Source organism: Mus caroli, unplaced genomic scaffold (assembly GCF_978045245.1).
Source record: "Mus caroli unplaced genomic scaffold, Mus_caroli_1 scaffold_9, whole genome shotgun sequence".
NCBI classification, from domain to species: domain Eukaryota; kingdom Metazoa; phylum Chordata; class Mammalia; order Rodentia; family Muridae; genus Mus; species Mus caroli.
The window spans coordinates 21,631,232-21,655,951 of record NW_028227264.1 but is presented as its reverse complement, the minus strand read 5'-3'; the positions used below and the strand labels follow the sequence as shown (position 1 = coordinate 21,655,951).

The window sequence follows — 24,720 nt, the reverse complement described above, 5'->3', positions numbered from 1 at the left end:
TGACCACCCATGAAAACAGTCAGAGCCGGGCACCAGAAAACTTCAGTGTTCCAGACCCCCACAAAAATGGTTTCTGTGAGAAGAACCCATTCGTCACTCTAAAATTAAACATGTTAACCAGTGATACAGAAATATGTGGGGGCTAGAGAGATGGCTCGGCGGTCAAGAGCACCGACTACTCTTCCAGAGGTTCTGAGTTCAATTCCCAGCAACCACATGGTGGCTCACAACCATCTGTAATGGGTTCTAGTGCCCTCTTCTGGTCTGAAGATGTGTATATGTATATAGATGAGGAGGAGGAAGAGGAGGAAGAGGAGGAGGAGGAACAACTCTAAAAAATAACATTAAAAAAAAAAAAAAAAAAACTCCCCGCAGAAATATGTGGAATGTCCCACCACGGTGCATAGTCAGCAGCAAATGTCTGGGAAGCCCAGGCTCCAGGGAAAGAGTTCTTGGGACTCAGAATTAGCAGACATCTCCAGAATCATCTTTATTCTGCTTGCAAAGATACAATTATTTTGTTAATATTTCACTTGTTCCCATTTAAAGGTTTCAGAGCCACATTAAACAGTGCCATCATTAGCAAACTGCTGTGTAAGAACATTATAAAACACAAATGATAAACCAAGATAACCCCTCTTACAGCATTCATATTAGTGCATTAAAACATTGATTCAAAAAAGACAAGTGTGTTCATTGGCAGACATCTGATTCCTATTTGAATGAAGACTAATAAAAAATGGCATCTAAATAAACTCTAAAACTTAAGAGTCAAAAAACAAAATATAAAAATGAAATCCCAAATCTGTAACTGTGGGAACATTACTTTGTGAAGACAGGACCCAAAGATACAGGTCTAAGAAGTGTTCCATGGCGCACGAGGGAAGGTATGATGGCCACAAAGCCAGACCATATGGAGAAAGTGTTTCAGTGCAGTAAGAGAATGGAATCTTTAGCATCTGAACAGAATAGATGCAGGTATGGACCTTTCAGCCACTTCCTCCAACTTTCACTGAACAATACAGTAACTAAGCTTTCTTTAGTATGCATTGGATTAAATAGTCCATATGTTAAAAACAACCTATCCTTACTGTCTTTACTAGGTAATCCACAGCAAATGCATATATACACATCAGGAAAAGATTCACTGATTTTATTCAGAGACGATAAGAACAATCCAATAATGAAAGAGCAATAATGATCTGCAGTGCAGTGGACCACAGCGGATAAAACATCCCACAAACAGTTATGTTAAGGGTTTCCTACTGAGAACATTTACTGGACAAATGACATTTAAACTTGGGCTTTCTTTTTAAATAAGATAGCGCAATCATGTTACACATGGTACACAGTTACAGAGGTGCAGGCAGAGTATACAGGCCAATCAAATAATTCCCAAAACTCAGTCAAACAATATAAATAAATTATAAATGAAAGGCATATACAACGTGAGCCAAACCCAACAGTTGTTGAACTAAAAAGCAGGGAAGCTGTGCCAGTAAGGGTGTTTAGAAAAGCCTTGGGTATTAGAAAATATCAGACTGAATCCAAAAGAATCCCCCCACCCTAGTAAAAATGACAAAGTATGGAACCATCGCTTTACACAACAGCCTCAAAATAACAATAAGAGAAAGTGATCGCAAAAATCTGCCTGCATCGCTCAGACAGCATCATGCAGTCATCCACGCCCTCGGAGCTCAGCCTTTCAGTCCCCATACGATGAGACAGATGATCACGATTCCAACCACAAGGATAAAAATGATGATGCAGAGGGTTTTCCTGGATTTACGCTGTGGAAGCAAGAAGACGACACGGTGAGTACATCAGTGAGGGGATGCCACAGCAGCTGAACACCACCCAGTGTACTTGGGGAACAATTTGGAGACCTCATATTTGGGGCTGAGATTCTTCTTCTAAAAAAACCTTTACGACCAATGGAATAGAATTGAAGAGCCAGAAATGAACCCACACACCTACGGTCACTTGATCTTCGACAAGGGAGCTAAAAACATCCAGTGGAAGAAAGACAGCATTTTCAACAAATGGTGCTGGCACAACTGGTTGTTAACATGTAGAAGAATGCGAATCAATCCATTCCTATCTCCTTGTACTAAGGTCAAGTCTAAGTGGATCAAGGAACTTCACATAAAACCAGAGACACTGAAACTTATAGAGGAGAAAGTGGGGGAAAGCCTTGAAGATATGGGCACAGGGGAAAAATTCCTGAATAGAAAAGTAATGGCTTGCGCTGTAAGATCGAGAATTGACAAGTGGGACCTCATGAAACTACAAAGCTTCTGCAAGGCTAAAGACACCATCAATAAGACAAAAAAACCACCAACAGATTGGGAAAGGATCTTCACCTATCCTAAATCAGATAAGGGACTAATATCCAATATATATAAAGAACTCAAGAAGGTGGACTCCAGAAAGTCAAATAACCCCATTAAAAAATGGGGCTCAGAACTGAACAAAGAATTCTCACCTGAGGAATACCGAATGGCAGAGAAGCACCTGAAAAAATGTTCAACATCCTTAATCATCAGGGAAATGCAAATCAAAACAACCCTGAGATTCCACCTCACACCAGTCAGAATGGCTAAGATCCAAAATTCAGGTGACAGCAGATGCTGGCGAGGATGTGGAGAAAGAGGAACACTCCTTCATTGTTGGTGGGATTGCAAGCTTGTACAACCACTCTGGAAATCAGTCTGGCGGTTCCTCAGAAAATTGGACATAGTACTACCGGAGGATCCAGCAATACCTCTCCTGGGCATATATCCAGAAGATGTCCCAACCGGTAAAAAGGACACATGCTCCACTATGTTCATAGCAGCCCTATTTATAATAGCCAGAAGCTGGAAAGAACCCAGATGTCCCTCAACAGAGGAATGGATACAGAAAATGTGGTACATTTACACAATGGAGTACTACTCAGCTATTAAAAAGAATGAATTTATGAAATTCCTAGCCAAATGGATGGACCTGGAGGACATCATCTTGAGTGAAGTAACACAATCACAAAAGAACTCACACAATATGTATTCACTGATAAGTGGATATTAGCCCAAAACTTAGGAAACCCAAGATATAAGATACAATTTGCTAAACGCATGAAACTCAAGAAGAATGAAGACCAAAGTGTGGACACTGTGCACCTTCTTAGAATTGGGAACAAAACACCCAGGGAAGGAGTTACAGAGACAAAGTTCGTAGCTGTGATGAAAGGATGGACCATTTAGAGACTGCCGTATCCAGCGATCCATCCCATAATCAGCTTCTAAACGCTGACACCATTGCATACACTAGCAAGATTTTGCTGAAAGGACCCAAATATAGCTGTCTCTTGTGAGACGATGCCGGGGCCTAGCAAACACAGGAGTGGATGTTCACAGTCAGCTATTGGATGTATCACAGGGCTCCCAATGGAGAAGCTAGAGAAAGTACCCAAGGAGCTAAAGGGATCTGCAACCCTATTGTTGGAACAACATGATGTACTAACCAGAACCCCGGAGCTCTTGTCTCTAGCTGCATATGTATCGAAAGATGACCTAGTCGGCCATCAATGGAAAGAGAGGCCCATTGGACTTGCAAACTTTATATGCCCCAATATAGGGGAATGCCAGGGCCAAAAGAATGGGAATGGGTGGGTAGGGAAGTGGGGGGCGCTATGGGGGGCTTTTGGGATAGCATTGGAAATGTAATTGAGGAAAATATGTAATAAAAATATTAAAAATTAAAAAAAAACCTTTACAACACACATGGTGGTGTTTTTCTCAAAAAAATATTTTTCTTGAAATAATGCTATAATTCAAGGGGCAATTTTCTAATTGCTGGTAGTTTCCTGGGAATATGGTTGAACTTAAGAAAGAAGAAATCAGTGGCTGGAGAGATGGCTTGGTGGTTGAAGGCACTGACTACACTCTTCCAGAGGGCCCAGGCTCAATTCCCTGTACCCGAATGGCAGCTCACACCTGTCTGTAACTCAAGCATGTGGTACACAGACAAACGCCAATGCACACTGTCGGGACATGGTGCAGGAATGGAGCCATGTCAGGGGAACTCGGAGTGCTTTCGAGAAAACGCCAAAAAAACAAGGACCTCAGTTGCTTCAAAAACATGCAATTAGTTGTTCTTGGAATGTGTTTCTGTGCCCTTCCCAGGTAGAGTGGATAGAATTGAGTTTACCTTAGATTATTCATTACAACTAGGTATTGTTATTTGTTTGTGTGCTACTAGGTAAAAACACATGTTTGCATTTGGCTTCTCCTTGAGATTGCACACTTTACTCATGTGACTCTTCTTAACCCTGAGTATACATTGTCTGATGCTCTGAATAAAGTTGGCTACTGCATGAGATTTTATGAGTCTGTCTCATGTTTAGGCTCTATTCTCCCAGGTCTGACTACCTTTGGAGCAGACACACACATAAAATAAGTAAATAAAAATGTTTAGAAAAGAAAGAAGAAACTGTGTTAGGTATATATATATATATATATACATATATACCTAATGTATATATATATTGTTCAGTGGCAAAGCATTTGCTTGGTATGCAAGGTCCTGGTTAGATTCCCTGTCCTCCCTCAACCCCCAATAATGCAAAGGAAGATAGAAAGATATAAGTTGCCAACTATGTGATAGACTGAGAATAACTAGAAATGAGGACAAAGAATAGCCCCATAAAGTGTCAGTGTTACAAGCTGCCAAGTGCACAGTGGCTCACCTGATGAAGAATGGCGCTAACATGAAAATAAAAAGCAGTTGAAAAATATCTAAGAAGTTGCAGGATTGTAGTCAAGATTCAAGAAAGCGGTAATTATGAAGAACAACAAAACCCGATGTTTTTACAGGGGAATCAAATGATATGTTATGATGTTCAGAATCTTCAAAAGAGTCTAACCTTGCTCTTACTGAGCGAAGGTCTGCACACTGTGCAATCATTAGTAATTCACAGCTGTGATATCTGTATAGTACCTGACGCATGACTCACACTTCACAGATATACAGAGTCTCCACACATTAATGACATTCCCTTGAGAAATAAATTGGTATCGACTGAAGGGTCTGCTACATGTTGACATACTATGCAGTGATTAATGACACTCCCGGATAATATAGTTTCAGAGACTTTGAAGAGACATTTCTAGTGTGAGGACCTTTGTCACGTCAGCCTGGAGTGCCACTGACAAGAGGAAAGAAAAAGTGGGCTGGGTGATGGTGAGGCACCCCTTTAATGCCTGCACTTGGGCAACCGGGGCAGGTAGGTTTCTGAGTTTGAGGCTAGCATGGTCTACATGGTGAGTTCCAGGAGAGCCAGGGTTGTGTAGAGACTGTTTTGAAAAACTATTTAAAAAAAGAAAAGTAACAGGGAAGGAAGGGTAATGGAGGGGAACAGACCACCCAAGAGGTCTCTCCATGTGCTGTCACATCATAAACCATCATGGATGCAGAGGAACACTAGAATTCTTAGACACATGGATTTGTTTTCCAATGAAAGACACGGGCACTGTTTGTCATCCATACATCTGGGATCATATGTGTCAATACCTAGTGATCTCTGCTATTCTGTAAAGCCAGCCCTCGTTGAATCCCCCAGAATCCCGAGCGTTGTTCCTCAGTCCATAGAACCCATCTTTATGTTCATTAAACCCTCCCTCCCTAGGCCCTTGTTCTGAGCTCTGCTCATCTGTCAAGAGAACCCCTGCTTATTCATGTAAATGTCCCACGTGCTTTGCTAAAGAGATGCTCTTCAGTGTAGCCATGCCTAAAGCTCCGTTGTGATAACTGTCTAAGGAATCATTTTAATTCAAATGATGTCCACTTTTACTGTATTTAAATATATGAAGAACACATTGCTTGGTGTCAGACTGCAGAAGTTTTTGACCCAGCATCGGCCATGGCCATGTTGTGCTGACCCACGTTTCACTTTTAGCTTACCCATATGGGTTCCTTACCAGCTATGATTTTTGCAGGAACCCCCACAATAGGAAAAGCCTGGAGTCGTAATTTCTTGCAAGCATCATGACTTCCTATCTCTGTGGATCACCATGAAAAAACAGATGCCCAAGCCAACCGACTGGCATTTCAAATTTACTGGCTTATTTCTGACCACTGCCACCACTTTCCACATAATTCTAACAGTAGTATACACAGCTACTTCAAACTGGTTACATACTTGTATCTTAAGTCAAAACTTCAAGTGATACGGAACTGTATTACAGTTCATGTTACCTGATAATCTGCCGCTCTTGACAGCTGCTGGTTTGCCTGTTGAACGTGAACCTCCGCACTTTCTACATTGGCTTCTATGCTGTCTTTAAAATAAAATGCACAGACACAGCACTGTTAAACACATTTGATGCTCTGGTAATAAATCACTAAACTTCATGCAGCAGACATTTAAGGAAAAGACACAACCCAACCAACATACGAATATATAGACCTTCTCCAGTTCTACCTGGACACAACACAGTCCTGTCATTTTGCAGCTATTGCATCAGCGGCAGCACAAGCACCTGCCGCTTTCTAACCACAGAGGTTTCACTGTCTCAAGATCAAAGTGCAAAACAAACTGACCCCCTTCTGCCCAGCCCCAAAGGCTTTCATCATCACATAGGAAAAAACCCACCTCAGCTTCTCAAAACATGAGTCTCCCCAAGAGCAATGGAAGAGCCCACTCAACCTTGGTCCTTCCTATGTTGATTTAATCAAAGTGTCCTGCCAGTTCTGGGGGTCTGTTGGCTTTGTGTGTATTTCTGTAAGGGCAGCTTTCCTCCAGTCATTCACATACATGCAATGTGCTACCTACTTTGCATGGTGCAGTGGTAATTTCACTGTAAGAATCTGGTAACATTCTGGTTTCTTCCTTCTAGCTACAGAGAGGTGTAAACCTCACCCAGGGCCCACAGGCCTTTGCAGCCCTCCTTTCCACTCTGTTCTAACCTGAGGGTAGAACTGACACTGGTTGACAGGACCAGAGATCTCATCTCTTCCTCCTCCCTGCAGACGCTCAAAGGCCACTGTGTCACATTTGCCAATCAATCCTTCCTCTGCAGCAGACACTCAAAGATCTCGTGCCTTCTTCATTTCTTGGCTATCTTGGCTCCTGATGCAGCGATGGTCTTTTCTGCACTTCTCTAGGTGTCAGAGCTGGTGTCTGCATTCTGCAATGGCAGAACCTTCTAACTTCACCTTGGTCTTTCTATAAATTGACCACACATGTCTGATGTGCACATATGTGTAAACACGGGTGTGGAGGTAGAAGTTGACATCACGTGTCTTCCTTAGATGTCTTCCTCACTACTTTTTGACACTGAGCTTCTCACTGAATCTAGAGCTCATTAATTCATCAAGACTAATGGGCTAGTGAGCTCCAGGGATACCTGTGTTTCTGCCTCTTCAGTTCTCCGATTAGGATGAGGGTAGCATGTGCCCACACTCAGTCTTTTTATGTAGATGCTAGAGATCGGAACTCAGGTCCTCATAGCTTGTGTATCAACCTGTTTTATTAACTGAGGCATCTCTCCAGCCCTACCATAGTGTGTGTGTGTGTGTGTGTGTGTGTGTGTGTGTGTGTGTGTGTGTATGCGAGTTGTGTACATGCACATGTATGCACTGTGGAAGTGCGAATATGTATGACTATGGCATATGTATGTGTGGTGTATGTGCACATGTGTTATTTGGGTACCTGCATCTGTGTGCACAGAGGTCACAGGAGGATGCCAGGTGTCCTGATTCACTACTGTCTACTTTATTCCTTTGAGACATGGTCTCTCTGGACCTGATGCCAGGCAAGGAACAAACCACAAAGATCTAGTCTTTGCACTTGATAGTTCTGGGGTTAGAAACATGTGTTGCCACGGCCAGCTCTCTTTTCCCAGGTGTCTGATCTCAGCCTCAGCTTACACAACAAGAGCTCTTACCCACTGCACTCTCCCTCCAGCTCCCATACTTTTACTTTTTAATGATCTCATCTATTACACACTTCCACAGTCACATTCCAAACCTAAAGCTTTAATGCTACAGGTCTCAGTCCTCTAGCACCTAAATGAGCTATATTAATCTATCAAAAACCATTTGGTAATTGGTAGAACAAATGACCAGGAAAATAGCTATTTCCCACAAAACAAGACAGTGCACACACAATTGCAAATATCATGAGATCCTCCAGTCCTATTTGGATAAAAATGAAAAGCAAGCCCTGGAAGTAGGTTGCGATGCCGGGTGGGGCCTTATGTCCCACCATGAGGAGCCACTGACTACACTCGGAGCCTCTGAAGCAAGCGGAGCTTCCTTCCATCAGCAGGGATGCGAACAGAGGCAAGGGCAGCAGCCTGCCAGCTGTAGACTACAGAAATGGAAAGCAAGAGGGTACTCCTGATGGAGAAAGCTGCTGCAGGTGAACTGCAGGACGCTGACTCCCACCTCACAGGCCACAGCAGCAGTACATACCAATCACATCGCCTTGTTCATGAATCATCATCCCCAAGTCTTTAAATATTTCATTAATGTCCATAATATCAGCCTAAGGAAAAAAAAAAACATTATTATGTATTGTTAGAAACATGGCCCCCATTCCTCCAATGGGGAAATTCAAAAGAAAAGAAATAAACAAATTAACACCCTCACAGATATATAAGCATGCATTTAGAAGTAATATATAAATTTTAGGAATAACAGAAAAATACACTACTGTAATCAATTCTAACCTAACATCCTCTGGATGGCTTCTAGTTGCCCAAAGTAAATTTGTGACATCCACTACCTCAAGTGACAGAAACTGAGGAAGGCCATGGAGTGCTAAGGTCAACCTGACAATTTCTCTTGTCATAATCAATACTTGACTAGAAGAATATGTATATTCCTGTATTTCAAAAAAAATCTACCCATCAGCTTGACAATTTCGATGAATAAAACCTGTATAAATTTAAAGCCTTGTATTAATAAATTTGAATATCTAGTAGATCATATTGAAACTATAAATATCATTAATGTGTAAACAGATTACAAATTTACTGGATAAAGAAATTGTAACTTTATTTTCCTCAATATATACCTATTCCCTGACTAAAGACTCCTTTTTTGTAAGTGTGTAAGGATGTTTGTCTATCTATCATGGCCTTAGCTTCCCCATCTGTAAAATGTCAATGATAATGACATATTTAGTAAGTTTAAAGAGCTTTTGTGAGGAAGAAATAAAAAAAATTCAGTTATCACAGTGCCTTGTCACGTGGAAGACCATCATCGGTCAACTATAGTCACTGGTAGCTATTACTAGCCCACTTTTAGGAGCAGGGTCAGTTCAACAGAACTACAATTTAACAAATCCTTCTTCATCTCTGTGATGTGGTAGACACACTAAGAAAATTACAGTTCTTTTAATGCTACTGCCCAAGTCCCACTCGTGGAGGGATGGTGTGGATATATTTCAGGATGCTGCCCAGGTTCTATAGGAGGGCATTTATTCCTAGAGTGGAGTTTTCTCAACACTAAAGAGAACTCTGGGTGATTAACAATGTGGGAGGACTATGGCTTCTTCTCATTCTAGTACCAACAGCATCATTTCTTACACAGGAGTTATTCTAAATTCTACACTAGAGACTTCACCAAACTGCCAGATGTTTATCGAGTTTTCTTGTCTAGCGTTCTCCAGGTGTGTGAACTGGCATGGCCTTCTAAGGCTTACTTCCAGCTGCCTGATTGAAGACTCTCTCTCATGAATGAGTCGGAGGTCGTCCTCTGTGATTTCTTCATCTTGGACCTGCACTTGAGGCTGTGTTTGGCTATAAAAACAAACAGAAATAAAACTTACTTACTAAAGACACTCTTATGAAACCGGATATTTTGATCTTTAAGATCAGAATATTGTTTATTTATAAAGGTGCTAAAATAAGTAGCCATGGTGATACATGCCGATAATCCCAGTTCTGATTGGGTAAGGAACTTAACACCAGTCCTGGCTACATGGGGAATCCCAGGCTAGCCTGGATAACACAGTGAGATCCTGTCTCCAAATGCCTCAATAAATAAAGAAAAACTTCTAGGTATAAATAGACATTTTATCCAAATTTACCCTGTTTTCATTCTACTCATGGTTTCAGCTTATATAGTTTTTGATTTACTTATTAAAAGTCATACTTGGTAAATTCATGTAAGAATATTTTGTTCTTAAAAGTAAGAAAATAAGTTTATTAGCAGGATCTATTTATATATTACATAATAAATAGTTTATAAATATTTACATTTCCACAAATCTACTATTTAAGTTATAAATAACAGGCTACTCATGCTATAATAAAAGGTTTCATTCTGCATCATGGATCATAATATGTAAAACCTCAAAAGTTATCTTTGATTTGCAAAGCAGTTTTCTTATTTCTTACCTTTCCCAGGATACAAGATTCTTTTCTTTTGAGCTGTCTTCGGGAAAACCACCCTGAATAATTTAGTTGGAGGACAGAAAGAAAGCAAGAATAAGAAAATGTAACAAAACACATTTTCCCCCGAAGACAGCCTAGTTGTGTTTTGTATATGTGTTCAGGTGTGTGTGCATACAAGTGTGTGCATACATATGTGCATGTGCATACATTTGGGTGTATATGTGTGCATGTGAGCATGTGTATGTACATGTACATATATGTGGGTGTGTGTATTTGAGCCTATGTATGGGTGTGTGCATGTGTATGCATATATGGGTATACATGTGTGTGTGCATACACATGGGTGTATGCACGCATGTGCAATGGGAGCAGGGGAAGCTAAGTCCTTGTTCTAATTTTCAAGGTCAACTGCGAATGCAATGTCAAAATAATATCTTAGGCTGACAAGGAGGGAATTCACTGATTCACTAGTTACAAGGCCCAAATAATAATTATCATTCAGCTCATACTTAATGTCATTGTGGGACCTGAGCATTAAAGAAACATCAACTAGTGGCAACTCCTGAGAGACTTAAAACTGGATTAACTCAAATCCACATCAGAGCATTGATTCCCTGATCCGTTCCAGGGTTTTCTGTGTTTATGGAGTCTGTGCTCTGCTACTGTTCTATGAGGGGTAACGACAGCAATATACAACAATAGGCTTCTTAAAACCCAAGGAGAGATCATTAAAAACAGTCACAGATTTAAGAGTGCTACCGGGCTCTACAATGTCACACATCGGGATGCTTCAAGAACCGTGCTTTCAGCCGTCCTCAGTACCTACCGATACCCTGGAGCTGGCTCGCACTCGAGCAACGAACTCTTTCTCTCTCTCAGCAGCCTGCCTCTGGGCCTTCTGGAAGTTTGTCAGCGATGTAGTGAACTCTGCCACTAATCGGTCTTTCTGTATCTTTCTCTGACGCTAGATGGACGAGAGAGAAGCGTGGAGTAAGTAAACCAGCCTGAGAAGCTTGCTAGGACCCACAGGGCTCGCTTCACTGTCTGACTCCATTGGGCCCTGAAAACTGTCATTCACTCTCCAGCCACAGAAACCCTCGGATGGCCTCTCACACACATTTCCAGTGGGGCCTGGCACTTGTATTTTGATCGTAAGACAGAAGGCCAACTCTGCAGGACCTCTGCCTTAGGCTTTCCTAGCTGCTGATAAGTCAGTTGTGGTGTTAAGGTTAATTTTAAGTAATCCCCTTTTTTAGGAAAATAAAACCTATACCTCATAGCTTGTAGTAAGCAAGCAAGCAAGCAGATAACTGTGTTCCCAGGAGCATCGTGAGTGTGTGCATGCTTGGGTGGGGGTGGGGGTGGGGAAGGTGGGGGTGAGGGGTAGGAGAGTGGGGGAGCAGTCCTGCAAAGCCAGGAAGCAATTACACAGGAGGCATTTTCTCAGCGTACACTTAATTATGGGTCAGGGCAACGACATGGAAATAATTTCTGCTTTATGGAAGCGCATGATACTACCTGAACCACTAAATATAGTTTTGTGTACTGTAACTAATCTCAAATACAATCATTTTTTTGGCTGCCTAACTTCCTTTGTAGAATCCCAGTTCAAAGATCCCACCATGCATTTAATTTCTCTCACATCCAGTACATCAAAACTCACACCTGAAGCTGCCTACCTGCTCACTGGGGGTGGTGGGCAGAGAGCCAAACTCTTTAATGTACTTATCGGTTTCTTTCGCAAGTTGGTTAGTATACTGCTGCTTCTGCTGCCTAAAGTGAAAAGGGAAAATAAAAATAATAAAGCAAAAATCAGAAAGCACAGGTGTGTATAGCCAAAGAAAAGCTCTACACCACCTGTACCAACCCTGGTAAATGGTTGCAGAAAAGCTAGTTTCGCCGAAGTAGTTATTTCAACAACACACTGTAAAAGTACTCATAGTTTTTTGAACTGGCTGTCAATTTCTTCTGCTAAACCAAATCTTTAGGTTCTGGGTTTTGGGAGATGCTAAGAAACATGACATAGGAGGGTCTTCATTCACCCAGAGTACCCAAGCCTAGAGAAATGAATACGAATTGGTGTTGCCTATCAGTCAACGTCATCACCGATACATGTAGAGGGCTGGAGTGAGAAGGGCTGTGCTCAGGATAGCGCTGGCTGGCTGACTGGTCCTTTATATCCAAGGGACTGAAAGTATGGACAGCTGTTATCTGTGTCTCCCCTGGGAGGACATCCGAGAAGGAAAGACTATTTGTCTTTGTCCAGTTCTCAGGCCTGAGGTATATATGCAGGCCGTATTTCCTTATGTGAACACTTACACTCTACAAACACTTACAAATATGGAAGGGAAGGCCGTAGTACAGACTGACCAGTAATTAAACGTGAAGTGCGAAACCTAATAGGACTTCCTTATAAATAGATCTGAATACAAAAAAAGGGGGTAAATTAAACCTATACCTGAGTTTTCCTAGATACAGGGAAAAATATACAAATTTCAATAAAAAACTGAATATTCAACAATATAATCTTGAATTAGAGGAATGCTTAGAAATGACACCAGGCCTCCCCTGTACACTTCTTCCTGCACACGTGGACAGCCAGTGGGACTCACAGTAACAAAGTGCTCGGATGGAGATGTCTATACAGGGCTAGCGAGGAAACTAAGAAACAGCTCACAGCTGTACACAGCACGTGCCCCTGCTTAGACAGGCTTTCCTAACTCTCAAAGTTCTCAAAAGGGAGCCTGCGTGATCATGTCTGCCAATTCAGATCTTCCAGCATTAATTCTACCAAAATAATGTCGCTACTTATTACATACTTGCATTGAACTGTATTTCAATGAGTGATGGTGTAGTAACTATGATTTATAAGCATCTCTTTTATTATAGAAAAATAAAATATAAACTACAGGTAACTACAAATACTTCAAATGGCACTTCTAAAAACCGTGAGTTTTGGCATAACTTTTCATGTCTTTTTGTACTTTTGTTTTAGTGAATTGCAATATGTTCATGATGTTTAGTGTGTGTATGCATGAGTGTGTACATGTGTATGTGACCATGCATGCATGACTGGAAATTGTGAGACAAAGTCTTGCCGAGTAGCACAGGCTGGTCTGGAACTTACTCCACCTCTCAGCCAGGGCCCTGGAGTTGCCGTCGTGAGCCGCCATATGTGCACTGCTTCCCTTTGCACACATGCTAAGCAGCTGCTACTTGCTTTCTGAAGTTCTCACTGTGCACATTTTCTGGTTTAGTTTTGTTTTGTTTGAGGAGGATAGTTCATAACATTGAACATATACTGGATTGAAACCAACAAAAAAAGCAAGAAATAAATCATATATATATATATATATGTATATATATATATATATGAATGAAGCTCTAAGTCCAAATCTTCAAAAGCCACCGAAAATCTATTTTAAAACTAATAGGAATGTAGAATAAATAAGTAAATAATTTTGCCTTGATAGAGTGAGCGAGATCCTTAAAGGAGAAACCCACCACCCATCTACACTAGATCAGCCAAGTTTCATATAGCAGGGCACTGGTACCAGAGAAAGCTCACTACATTCCCATCAATGTTTCCAATAAAAAGCCACTACGGATGCAGCAGCAGAGAAGTCTGCATAGCTGCTCTTCTCTCTGTCTTAGGAAAAAAAAAACCACTTACAGCTGTTGCCTCAGTTCCGGAGAGTCTTGAGGTGTTCCAAGTTGATTCAGAGTCCTTTGTATTTCCACGGCTATCATAATAAGAAATTAATGAATAACTGTTATAAAAGTTATAGCCGCATAAAATGTTACACTAGAAGCAATCAGGTAATTACATGAGTAAAAGAAAGAAAAACAAAACTGTGGGGATAATAACAATATCTGGAAAAAAAAGAAAGAAAAAGTAAATGGTTTATTAATGTCTAATTGACAGACTGATTTTCCAAGAGCAAACCGTGTGGAAAGTTGACCTGTGAAACTGTGCTCATGGCCCAAAATGGCCGCCTCTTTCCTATGCTACAAGGACTGTGATGTAAGTAATACATATAAAATTTACTTGAGTCTACTGGCATAAAAGTTACTGAACAATAAATAGCTGTGGAAATCATGTACTTTGTTTTAATATAAAGCACATGATACAGCTTTAAATGAGAAATGCATATCAGAATTAGAAAACTTATGTTCAGTCATCTGTGAAACAACTGGCACAGAGACGGTGTAAGGAACACATGGCCCCAGAAGGCATTTCCCTGGCGCTGCAAAGCTACCTGCTGCTGCGGACCCGGACCATGCCCACAGCCCCAGACCGTGCCCACAGCCCCGGATAACTATGAACACCAAGCCATAGAAAGCATGTTGCGTGTGTGTGTGTGTGCGTGTGTGTGTGTGTGTGTGTGTGTGTGTGTGTGTACGAGTGTGGTCCCATTTCGCCATTTACTTGGTTATTGCTGTTATGAATAAGTAAGCTGTTAGAACCTTCCCTCCAAGTTCGAGGATTTACTTTCCGCCTCTGTTATTAACCCCGATTCAATTTGCAAGGGACAGTTAATTAAAATATGTCAAAATCTCAAGATATTCCTGGGAGACAATGTTTAAGAGACAACGTTTCCATTGATTAAAAACTCAAAGTCTATGCCAACATGGGACAAAGTGGCATTAGAAGGTGTATGGCACGGTGTGGATGAAAAGTCCATACAGTCCTTACATAGTTTACTTCCAAAATGTTTCACCTGAGTTTAAAATCATGAGGAAGAAACTGGACCAATCTAGACAGTGGGATTATCTACAAGACAACCAGTCTGGACTTGTAAAACTGGCAGTGATGCACTGATTTCACGTAATGAGACCTTCCACAGCCCAGTGGGACCAAGGACCTAGGTGTTCAGACACTGTGGTCACCAAAGACTGCTCCTTGTCTTATTCTGATGTAGACTGAAGATATACACTCCTGGGAGTATGTGAAATGGAAACTCACTTTATTAAAGAGAAAACAGACAAGTAAGAAATTAAGGAGAAAGCAAGAGAGGCTTCGGAGAGAGGAGGAGGCCTTTGAGCCTCCTTTTCTAGAGTTTTTACGTGGCTATGGGAGAGTGCACAAAGGCTGGGGTACCTGTTAAGACTGGTAACTTCTCGAGGCTATCAATAGCGACTGAGAGCCAAAACACACTATGCGTGTCCCCTGGCCTAACCAGATTAATGACCACACCCTGTCCGTTGGCTACCCACCTGGAGATACTGGAGTCCCCTCTGGCCATCTCTCATTTATGCTTTGCTAAGCTATGGGCCTTGCCTGGCTGTGTGCTGTCACTTTGGAGACTCAGATTTCTAATTCCATACTTAGAAACAGAGTTAAATGACTAGTTTACCCACTAGACACCACAAGCAGAAAGTAAGCCCTTCACAGCCAAGGACCAGAACTATTCTGTATCCATTGTTGTGCACACAGGATTTACCATACTGTTATTGTTGACATTCAGTAGATCTCTCTATAGCACAACTATTTTTTTAAAAGCCCTAGAGAGATAAAACACTTATATAAGAAATTGCATGCATTGATAAAACATAAGGCCAAAGCAGGAGGTGAGTTCAAAGTAGCTAAGTGCTCAATTGTAATTAATTCACCCATTCAGTAGTTACTGGCCATCTACTGAGGGCCAGACACAGTAGGAGGTTTTGGACATGAATATTATTTCTGCAATGTTCTTTTACTCGAGTAGGTGTGTACTTGAAGATCAGATAAATCACTGAGCACTGGATAAAGGGCTAGGGATACATAAATCTGAAATTACCAAGTCCATTTCTATCTATCTATCTATCTATCTATCTATCCATCCATCCACCTCCCCATCCATCTATCGAAATTGAGTCAACCCCATTTTACAAAGATGTTGACAGCCACGGGGAGTAACTGAAGTCTAAGAAACTCTATTTAATAAAGGTGCTAGGACTAAAAGAGTGATTTCCTGGCTTTCAAAACAGTTATTCTTTCAGTGTGGTAGCACACTGAAAAAGGTGATTTCATGTTTTGAGTGTGTGGCCAACGGGGACAAAAGTCAAATGTACCTAACTAAGACTTCAAGAAGCTATGGAAAGAGGCTAGGCGGAGGCCATGTGCACCCAGCACTCCCAGTACAGGGTGCTGAAGCCCGCTCCATGCAGGTGAAAGTGGCCTGCTTTTGTTCCCTGAGGTGCTGTGAACCTAACAAACTTCTAGAGACATGACTTTATGTATCACCATCACCACCGCCCTGTACCAAGGCCATCCATGGCCTGATAAGGCCAGGATCTGGAGCTGTACCGTTACGGGTATTAAATACAGAGATTAAACACAAACCACAAGGTGAGGGGTTTGCAGGAGCCTGCACTGCCTCCAAAGTATTTGCTATTTGAGGCTTTAATGAAAAAGCTGACTTATCCCTGCTGTGAATTATTAAATATTACTAAACTCTGAATTGGAAAGCCCACTCAGCCCTGAGGTGCTAAGAACTCCTATGTAACTATGTCTGCTTGGAATAAATGCTCAACAGTGCTGCTGCCTTTCCACAAATGCTGCCTGAGCGCCAAGCTGGGGTCCTGTAGTTTCAGAAGGTGTGTGTTACCAGTGCTTGAGAAGTCAGGCTTGAGCAGGTTATTCTAAGTCCTTACTGTAAACTAGGAGCTGGATTACAGTCACTCTTTGGTAATCTGCCCCACCCCTACTGGGCTCCATTTCAGTTTATAGTCTAGAAGGTGTTCTGAGCTCACGGGACAGTCATACTCTATTTCAACTGGAAGAACTTCAACTAAAGAAAAATATGATACATAAATATTAACTAATACTTTTCAACTTTCAAAAGGAATTCTAGAAATTTCTAATTTACTACACAGAGGAAAGCGTAAGTCAAGGCTTCTATGAGAATGAAATACATAAGCTGCTTTTGCTATCATTGGCCAACTTGTACTGTTGCATCATTAACTTCAAGGATGGGGATTTATGAAATATAATTTTTTAACAAAAATATGACAGTACTTTCAACACATCCACCCCAAAGGGCTTTCTGTTCCATCAAAAAGTTAGTTTTTGCAGTCTTTTCCTGCTAAGTAAGTGTGTGTGTGCTGCCCTCTAGTGGACTGGGGCATGAATACGTGTATGTACTTTTTAGTCATTGGATTGCAGGTACACTGGATGGGCCCTGTGTAGAGTTGCAGCTCAGGGACTGTGGAATTCTTGCAAACGTTTGACAAGTGAGTGCATCAGGCGTTGGGGAGCACAGAACCGGCCCTAACCCACATAAAGCACCTTCAATTAACTTCCCCAACAGCCAACGGAAGAATTCACTACCATCTTTTAGCAGAAGAATTTTCTGTCACTGAATCTGCAATAACAGAGTCGCAGTGTGTCAGAGATAAAACGACAGGTGAGACCCTGGTGCGATGCCGGTGCTCGGACTCAGGCTTCACTCCCAGAGGACAAGCAAGTAGGTGCCTACCAGGAAAGGACGCCAGCAAGGGCACTGAGTCAGCCAGGCTTGGAAACTCGATTCCACTTCCTGCTGCTTACTCTGCATTTACCACACTGCTCCAGCAACCACCTAATTCCCAGTTGTCATTAACTTAGCAGGAAGCAGCTTGTACTGGGGACAGTGTAAGCCATCAAATGGGCAAACAGAAGCAAGCAGTTTATTTTTTTCTCTTATGAGTAAACAGTAAGAATATCCTTATTAACTGTTGTGACTCATGTTTAAGGAGAATTCAGTAGTAGCAATGTCCTCGCTAGTTTCATATCAATTTGACACATCCTAGAAGGACTTGGAAAGAGGGACTCTCGATTGAGAAAATGCCTTCATAAGCTCAGGCTGTATGCAAGCACATGGTGCAACAGTATTTAATGTGCTAGTTGGTCCTGTGCTCCATATGAAAGCAGGCTGAACAAGTCATGAGGAGAAAGCCAGTAAGCAGCGCTCCTCCACGGCCTCTCCATCAGCTCCGGCCTGCGGGTTCCTGCCTGGTTTGAGTTTCTACCTTGGCTTTCCTCAATGGACTGTGACCCAGGACACGTAAATCAATACATCCTTTCTTCTCCAAGCTGCCTTTGGTCATGGTGTTTTGTCACAGCAATGCTTACCTTAACTAAGACAACAGTCTACAATGCACTGCCTGAGTCGGTGGTAATGATAATGATATGAGAGTTACATCTTAATTAGAAGAGCCAAGAGTGAGCTAGTGCCTGCCAGTGGCACAGGCGCTGCAGCTGCATACTAGAGACAAGATTGAAACAGGAGGAGACAGAGGTTGAATGTTTAAAGACTTGAATCTTCCCTCACCTCTCAGCTCCTTTCTGAGTTATGGAGTAGTTTAGAATATTTGAAAGAAAGGACTCTGGAAGTGGCCTGGGTCCTCTAGAATGATGCATAACAAGAACTAGTAAGTTTGGGAGCTGAAAGCAGGCTCCGTGTGGAGCATGAGGTGCAGAGAACAGGGAATGCTCACTTAAAGTCCTGTTAGTATTAAGGGAAAAGTCACGTGAGCTTGGCCTATTTCATATCAATAAAACTGTACTCTGGCTTCAAATACAAAAGTCTTCTGGAGACCACAAAACCAGCTGCTGAAAACAGTGGCCTCTTTTTGAAGTTTTATCTCTTGTCCTGTCTTGTGACTTCAGCAGAAAGGAGTTTATCTTCTGGGACAGTTCAAGCCCTGAGTACACTATAGAGGCCATTTTCTGGGGGAGTGGAGAGAGATGGCCCAGTCCCTAGCTGCCAGCACTCTGCTGCCCAGACAGATCACTCTTTGTCTGTAAAGCAATTGGGTCTAGAAAATGTCTAGGTTTCTCATCAGCATTAAAAGTAGCAGTTTACTGCTACACTAGAATAATAGAGGGTAGCTCTGTTCTTAACCATAATGCACAGAAAAGTGCTCTCTTCGACTGGATTTCCAGGTGAGCGGAACAAGACAGACTGTACCTCTTATCAAGGATGCTCTGTGTACTGGCTGGTTTTGTGTCAACTTGACACAGCTGGAGTTATCACAGAGAAAGGAGCTTCAGGTGAGGAAATGTCTCCCTGAGACCCAACTGTAAGGCATTTTCTCAATTAGTGATCAAGGGGGAAAGGCCCCTTGTGGGTGGGACCATCTCTGGGCTGGTAGTCTTGGGTTCTATAAGAGAGCAGGCTGAGCAAGCCAGAGGAGGCAAGCCAGTAAGGAACATCCCTCCATGGCCTCTGCATCAGCTCCTGCTTTCTGACCTGCTTGAGTTCCAGTCCTGAATTCCTTTGGTGATGAACAGCAGTATGGAAGTGTAAGCTGAATAAACCCTTTCCTCCCCAACTTGCTTTTTGGTCATGATGTTTGTGCAGGAATAGAAACCCTAAGACAAATTGGTACCAGCACAGTGGGGTATTCCTGAGACAACCTGACCATGTTTTGGGGAGGACCTTGGAAGGACTTTGGAACTTTGGGCTTGAAGATCCATTCGTTGTTAAGAGCCTCTGTCAGATGTTGTGTAGGAGCTTGGAAGATAATGTTGAGAACAGTGCAGAAGATGGAGGTCTGGCTTGTGAAATTTCAGAGGGAAAATTAAAGACTCTTTTCAGGGCCATTGATATTCTGATTGGGAAGATTCTGTGGTTTTGGTTAGCTGGGGCTGAAGAATCAGCTGTGATTAACAAGATACCAGAACTACTAAAGCAAAAACTTTGCATTACTGGGACTATTGATGCTTATTAGCTGGAGCTAAGAAATTAGCAGTGATTAAGAAGAGACCAGCATCATTGAGGTGACATCTTCTGGGAAGTGTTTTCTGAAAGCACAAAGAGGCTGTGTTCCAGAGATAGGCAAGGTTGTACTCCTGCTGCAGTGGGACTTGGTAATGTGTAAGGGTCACCCAGGTGGTACTGGTTTTGAAGGCATGAAGGGGGTCACACAGAGCAGCTGAGGCTCGGCACTGTGAGAGGCCATGGAAGGTCATTGGTGAAGGTGCAGCTTCAGTTGCAATTGATGGCCCAGGACTGAAGGGGTCATGCAGTGTTTTGGAGATGCCAGTACCATGAGATGACCACCAAGAGCAGCAGCAGTGGAGTACAGGCATCTGGAGCCTAGAGGACGACACATGTGCTACAAAGGGCATGGCTGGAGAAGTGACCCAAGCCCTTGGAGGAGCCCAGAAGATCGTGAGTTGGATCCCAGACATTGGATGGTTAGAGATTGATTTTTGCTTTTGATTGTGACTGTGCCCTGATATTTTTCCTCTTGAAGGAAGAAACTATTTTAGTGGAGCCCACAGTTAAAAGACTTTTAATTGTAAAAAGACTTTGGATTTTAAAAGATATTAGACATTTTAAAGGGATTGACTTTTAATATGTAAAGACTATGGGACTTTTAAAGTTGTTTAGATCTTGGAGGTGAATAAGAAATTAGGGGTTGAGGCTTAATAGTGATGTGTTTGTGTGTCAAGTTGACAAGGGGTCAATTGTACTGGCTAGATTTGTGTCAACTTGACACAGCTGGAGTTATCACAGAGAAAGGAGCTTCAGTCTAGGAAATACCTCCCTGAGATCCAACTGTAAGGCATTTTCTCAATTAGTGATCAAGGGGGAAAGGCCCCTTGTGGGTGGGACCATCCCTGGGCTGGTAGTCTTGAGTTCTATAAGAGAGCAGGCAGAGCAAGCCAGAGGAGGCAAGCCAGTAAAGAACATCCCTCCATGGCCTCTGCATCAGCTCCTGCTTCCTGACCTGCTTGAGTTCCAGTCCTGACTTCCTTGGTGATGAACAGTGGTATGGAAGTGTAAGCTGAATAAACCCTTTCCTCCCCAACTTGCTTTTTGGTCATGATGTTTGTGCAGGAATAGAAACCCTGACTAAGACACTCTGTGTCCCCACTTTAATACATGGACTGCTGGGCTGCTCTGTTCTTGGGTGGACTGCTGAGTTGTTCTGTGAGGTCTTGGTCTCTGCAGAGTGGAACTTCAAATCCACAGAGTTGGACTGGGCTGGAGTGGGGCGGGGGTGTCCTACACCTTGAAGTAGCCCAGAGCTCCTGATATCTGATTGCTCATGATATCGTATCATATCTCCAGCTTCTCTCTCCTTTTTACCTCCCCCAGCCACAACACACACACAAACACACACATAAGTACACACACACACAAACACACACACAAATACACCAGTCATTCTGCTTGAAGGTAGCAGGGGACAAGCCATATCAACTCAAGTATTTATGGCAATGGTTTCCAAACCCTCCCTTACCTCTGTTCCAACTTCTGATCTGTGCTCACTGACAAAGCACCACTCATGGAGTCACTGACGATAGACGTGTGGTTCCTTTAAGTAGGCAGCAGAAGCTTGACTTGGAGTCCTTTCCTCCCTCCCCTCCACATGTGTGATGCACAGAACCGGGGCATGGGGCTGAGACTTGGAGAGTTTGTATAAATTATATTTTCAGAGCTATTTAAAAAATCCTGTAAGATTGGGTAGCCATGAATGAAAGGAACAGGAATAAGCCAGGCAGGCAACCACAGATAATGCCCAGTCAGGTAAGGGAAGCAGAGCTGTGAAATGTCACTCACAGAACTTTGCTATGAATGGAGCACTCGTAATCCATAATCCAAAACAAAAAATGTTCCAAATTGAAAACTTTTGAGCATCTACATAGTGGCATGGCAGAAAGCTGCATGCTATGAATTTTTTCCTGTACAAAGTCACTCTGGAACCATTGTTACACTGTCTTCAGCCCACAGGTTCAAGGTAGACATGCAACACAATTAAGTTTCAACCTGAAAGAGGAAGAGGAAGAAAGAGGGAGATCCAGACTTGCTGGATCTTGCTGGGCAGTTAAAGTCCTGGGCAAGCGGCCAAGGCAGGAGGGTAGAGGAGATCTGAACATAAATGGATGGCAAAGTATTCTCTAAAGGGAGAGAGGCAGCTTGGAAAGAGCTGTCTAGTATCTTGGGACCCTTATATATGACAGAGTGATCAAGACTGAGGAAAATCCTCTAATCCTGAGAACAAAGGATGAGGGACTTAAGCATCCGGGACATAGGCACAAACTAGAACAAAGTTCTTGAGCAGGGTGGGGACATGGTCACTTTCTTTTCCACAGGCCAACCTGCTCGCTGGAAAATCAAAGTCATCCCACAGAATGTCGAAGAAGCACTTTGATTATACATAAGATCCTAAAACATGAAAAGGAAGGTCACAAGAGAACTAGGAGAGCTAGCCAAATAATAAACACTAAAAAGGTTAAAGTGATAGCCACTGGGGGAACAAGGGAAGCGGCAAATTCTAAAATGAGGTCTGGGGGTGGGTAGGGTACCAGAAAGAACCAATGTGCAGGAAGTGCCAAAGTCCTCTCCTCCATCCAGGGTGGCTTGACATATTCTGGTGTCTCTGCCACACTCGCCTCTTTTGATAGCCGTAGTTCTTGGCTGATTCTTATCTTGCTTGCCCAGACTCCTGTCTTAATTCCTGTTGATTTCAACACACAAGCGTGCCACTGTGACTCCTCCACAGCTCCAGTGCTGTGCCAGGCTCCTCACTTACAGCCATCCTGTGTGTCCACCTCCCCCTAGCATGCTGACTTCATGTGCCTCCTCGGCGTCAGCCCTGCCTCTTCTCACCTTCCTCTTCCGTGACCATCTGATGGAATGCACACTCCACCGTCTATCACTGTATCTGCTCTCTTTTGCACACATCCTCCAGCTTAACTGTCTCTGACACATCTCCAACCATGCTCCCTCTGCCTCTGCACTGCCACTGTGAACCTCTGCCCCAAACCTTGTTCTAACCATGGTAAAGGGCTGTCTACACTGGGACTGGCCCCCTCCTCATCTCTAATAACTCAAGGGAGCTGCCATCTGAACAGCTCACCCTATGGCTTTTCCCATTCAAAACATTCCCAGATACTGCAAGGCTCATTCTACAAATTGTTTCAGTGATGAGTTCAAGTATCATCTCAGCCATGAAGTCCTCAGCGTTCCTCCCTGGCCCTCAGGTACCCCCTTATATGGGCCGTCCCTCTCCAGCTCACAGTATGCTTTTGTTATTGCTGTTGTTCAACTCGATCTTTCCTTTTAAGTCACTTCTTCACCATATCCTTTTCTCTCTAAGGTTCACTCTACAGATGCAAACGTCGCCGCTGTGCTCACCGGCAGGATGCAGACTCCCTAGCACACCACAGATACTTCATAAATCGGGGCAAGTTGCACGGACACACAAGTTACACTCTCATACAATATGACATAATCTAAATGCATACTATTTTATGAACCAGAGTCTTCGGAAATCTGACACAAACCTCACCCAACTGTATAAACTTGGGCAAGTGACTTAAGCATTCCAAAACTAAATTTTCATCTGATAGACTCGATGACAAAATCTGATAAGAACATTTTAAAAATACACAATAGTTAATTTTAGGTAGAGAATATACAATTTTATTTATTTTTGTTTTTCTATATTTATTTATTTTAATTTAATTTTATGTGTAATTCATTTTTTACACTCCATATTCCATTCCCCGCCCCGTCCCATCCACACTGACTGCTCCACATCCCACACCTCCTCCCAACCCCACCCCATCTCCACGTGGATGCTCCCAACCCCCATCCCTCCTGACCTCTAAACTCCCTGGGGCCTCCTTTCTCTTGAGGGTTAGGTGTATCATCTCTGAATGGACACAGACCCTGCAGTTCTCTACTGTATGTGTGTTGGGGGGCCTCATATCAGCTGGTGTATGCTGTGTGTTTGGTGGTCTACTGTTTGAGAGATCTCGGGGGTCCAGATTAATTGAGACTGCTAGTCCTCCTACAGAACCAGAATATTCAGTTTTAAAGAGAGAGCTTCAACCTTCTAGGTTAACTTTAGGGAGATGGCTCGGTGGGTAAAATGTTTGCCACACAGGCTTGAGACCCTGAATTCAGATCGCTAGAACACATGTATGCACAGCAAGCACAGTATGTATCATGCATCTATATTCCCCGGTGCTCCCATGCCAGGGTGGGAGGCTGAGACAGGAGGCTCCACACAAGTTCACTGGGCAGCTAGCCTGGTCTACATAACACAGCATAAACACTGTCCTAAGTGAACTAGCTGGAAGGCAAGGACTGGTTTCTGAGGTTGTTGTCCTTTGACCTCTACGCTATGAGACATATGACTGTACATACATACTTAAATAAAGACACACACAATCATATACATACCATGCACATACAAAATTTTAAAAATTAAAAATAAAATACTCGATTAAGACAGCAGTCACAATTGCATGTGCTATAATTGCATGTGCTCTTAGCATTCTGGAGGCTGATAGATTACAAATTCAAGACCAACAAAGGCCATACAGCAGGAATCATTCTCAAAAACAACAAAC

The 24,720-nt window shown here is 42.6% G+C and overlaps 1 protein-coding gene across 3 annotated transcripts in view; it reads right to left on the bottom strand.

Annotated features, from left to right (window-relative positions):
• Positions 1–475: 475 nt before the first annotated feature.
• Stx7 (syntaxin 7) overlaps positions 476–24,720 on the bottom strand; it is a 42,582-nt gene continuing 18,337 nt past the window's right edge. For all 3 annotated transcript variants that reach the window (XM_021173922.3, XM_021173923.3, XM_029482582.2), the window contains exons 3-10: positions 14,056–14,125; positions 12,062–12,155; positions 11,209–11,346; positions 10,386–10,438; positions 9,689–9,785; positions 8,455–8,527; positions 6,235–6,317; positions 476–1,790 (exon numbers count right to left, since the gene is read on the bottom strand). In XM_021173922.3, coding sequence (XP_021029581.1) covers positions 1,698–1,790; positions 6,235–6,317; positions 8,455–8,527; positions 9,689–9,785; positions 10,386–10,438; positions 11,209–11,346; positions 12,062–12,155; positions 14,056–14,125 — 701 coding nt within the window. In that variant the 3' untranslated portion in view covers positions 476–1,697. The remainder of the gene's footprint in view (positions 1,791–6,234; positions 6,318–8,454; positions 8,528–9,688; positions 9,786–10,385; positions 10,439–11,208; positions 11,347–12,061; positions 12,156–14,055; positions 14,126–24,720) is intronic.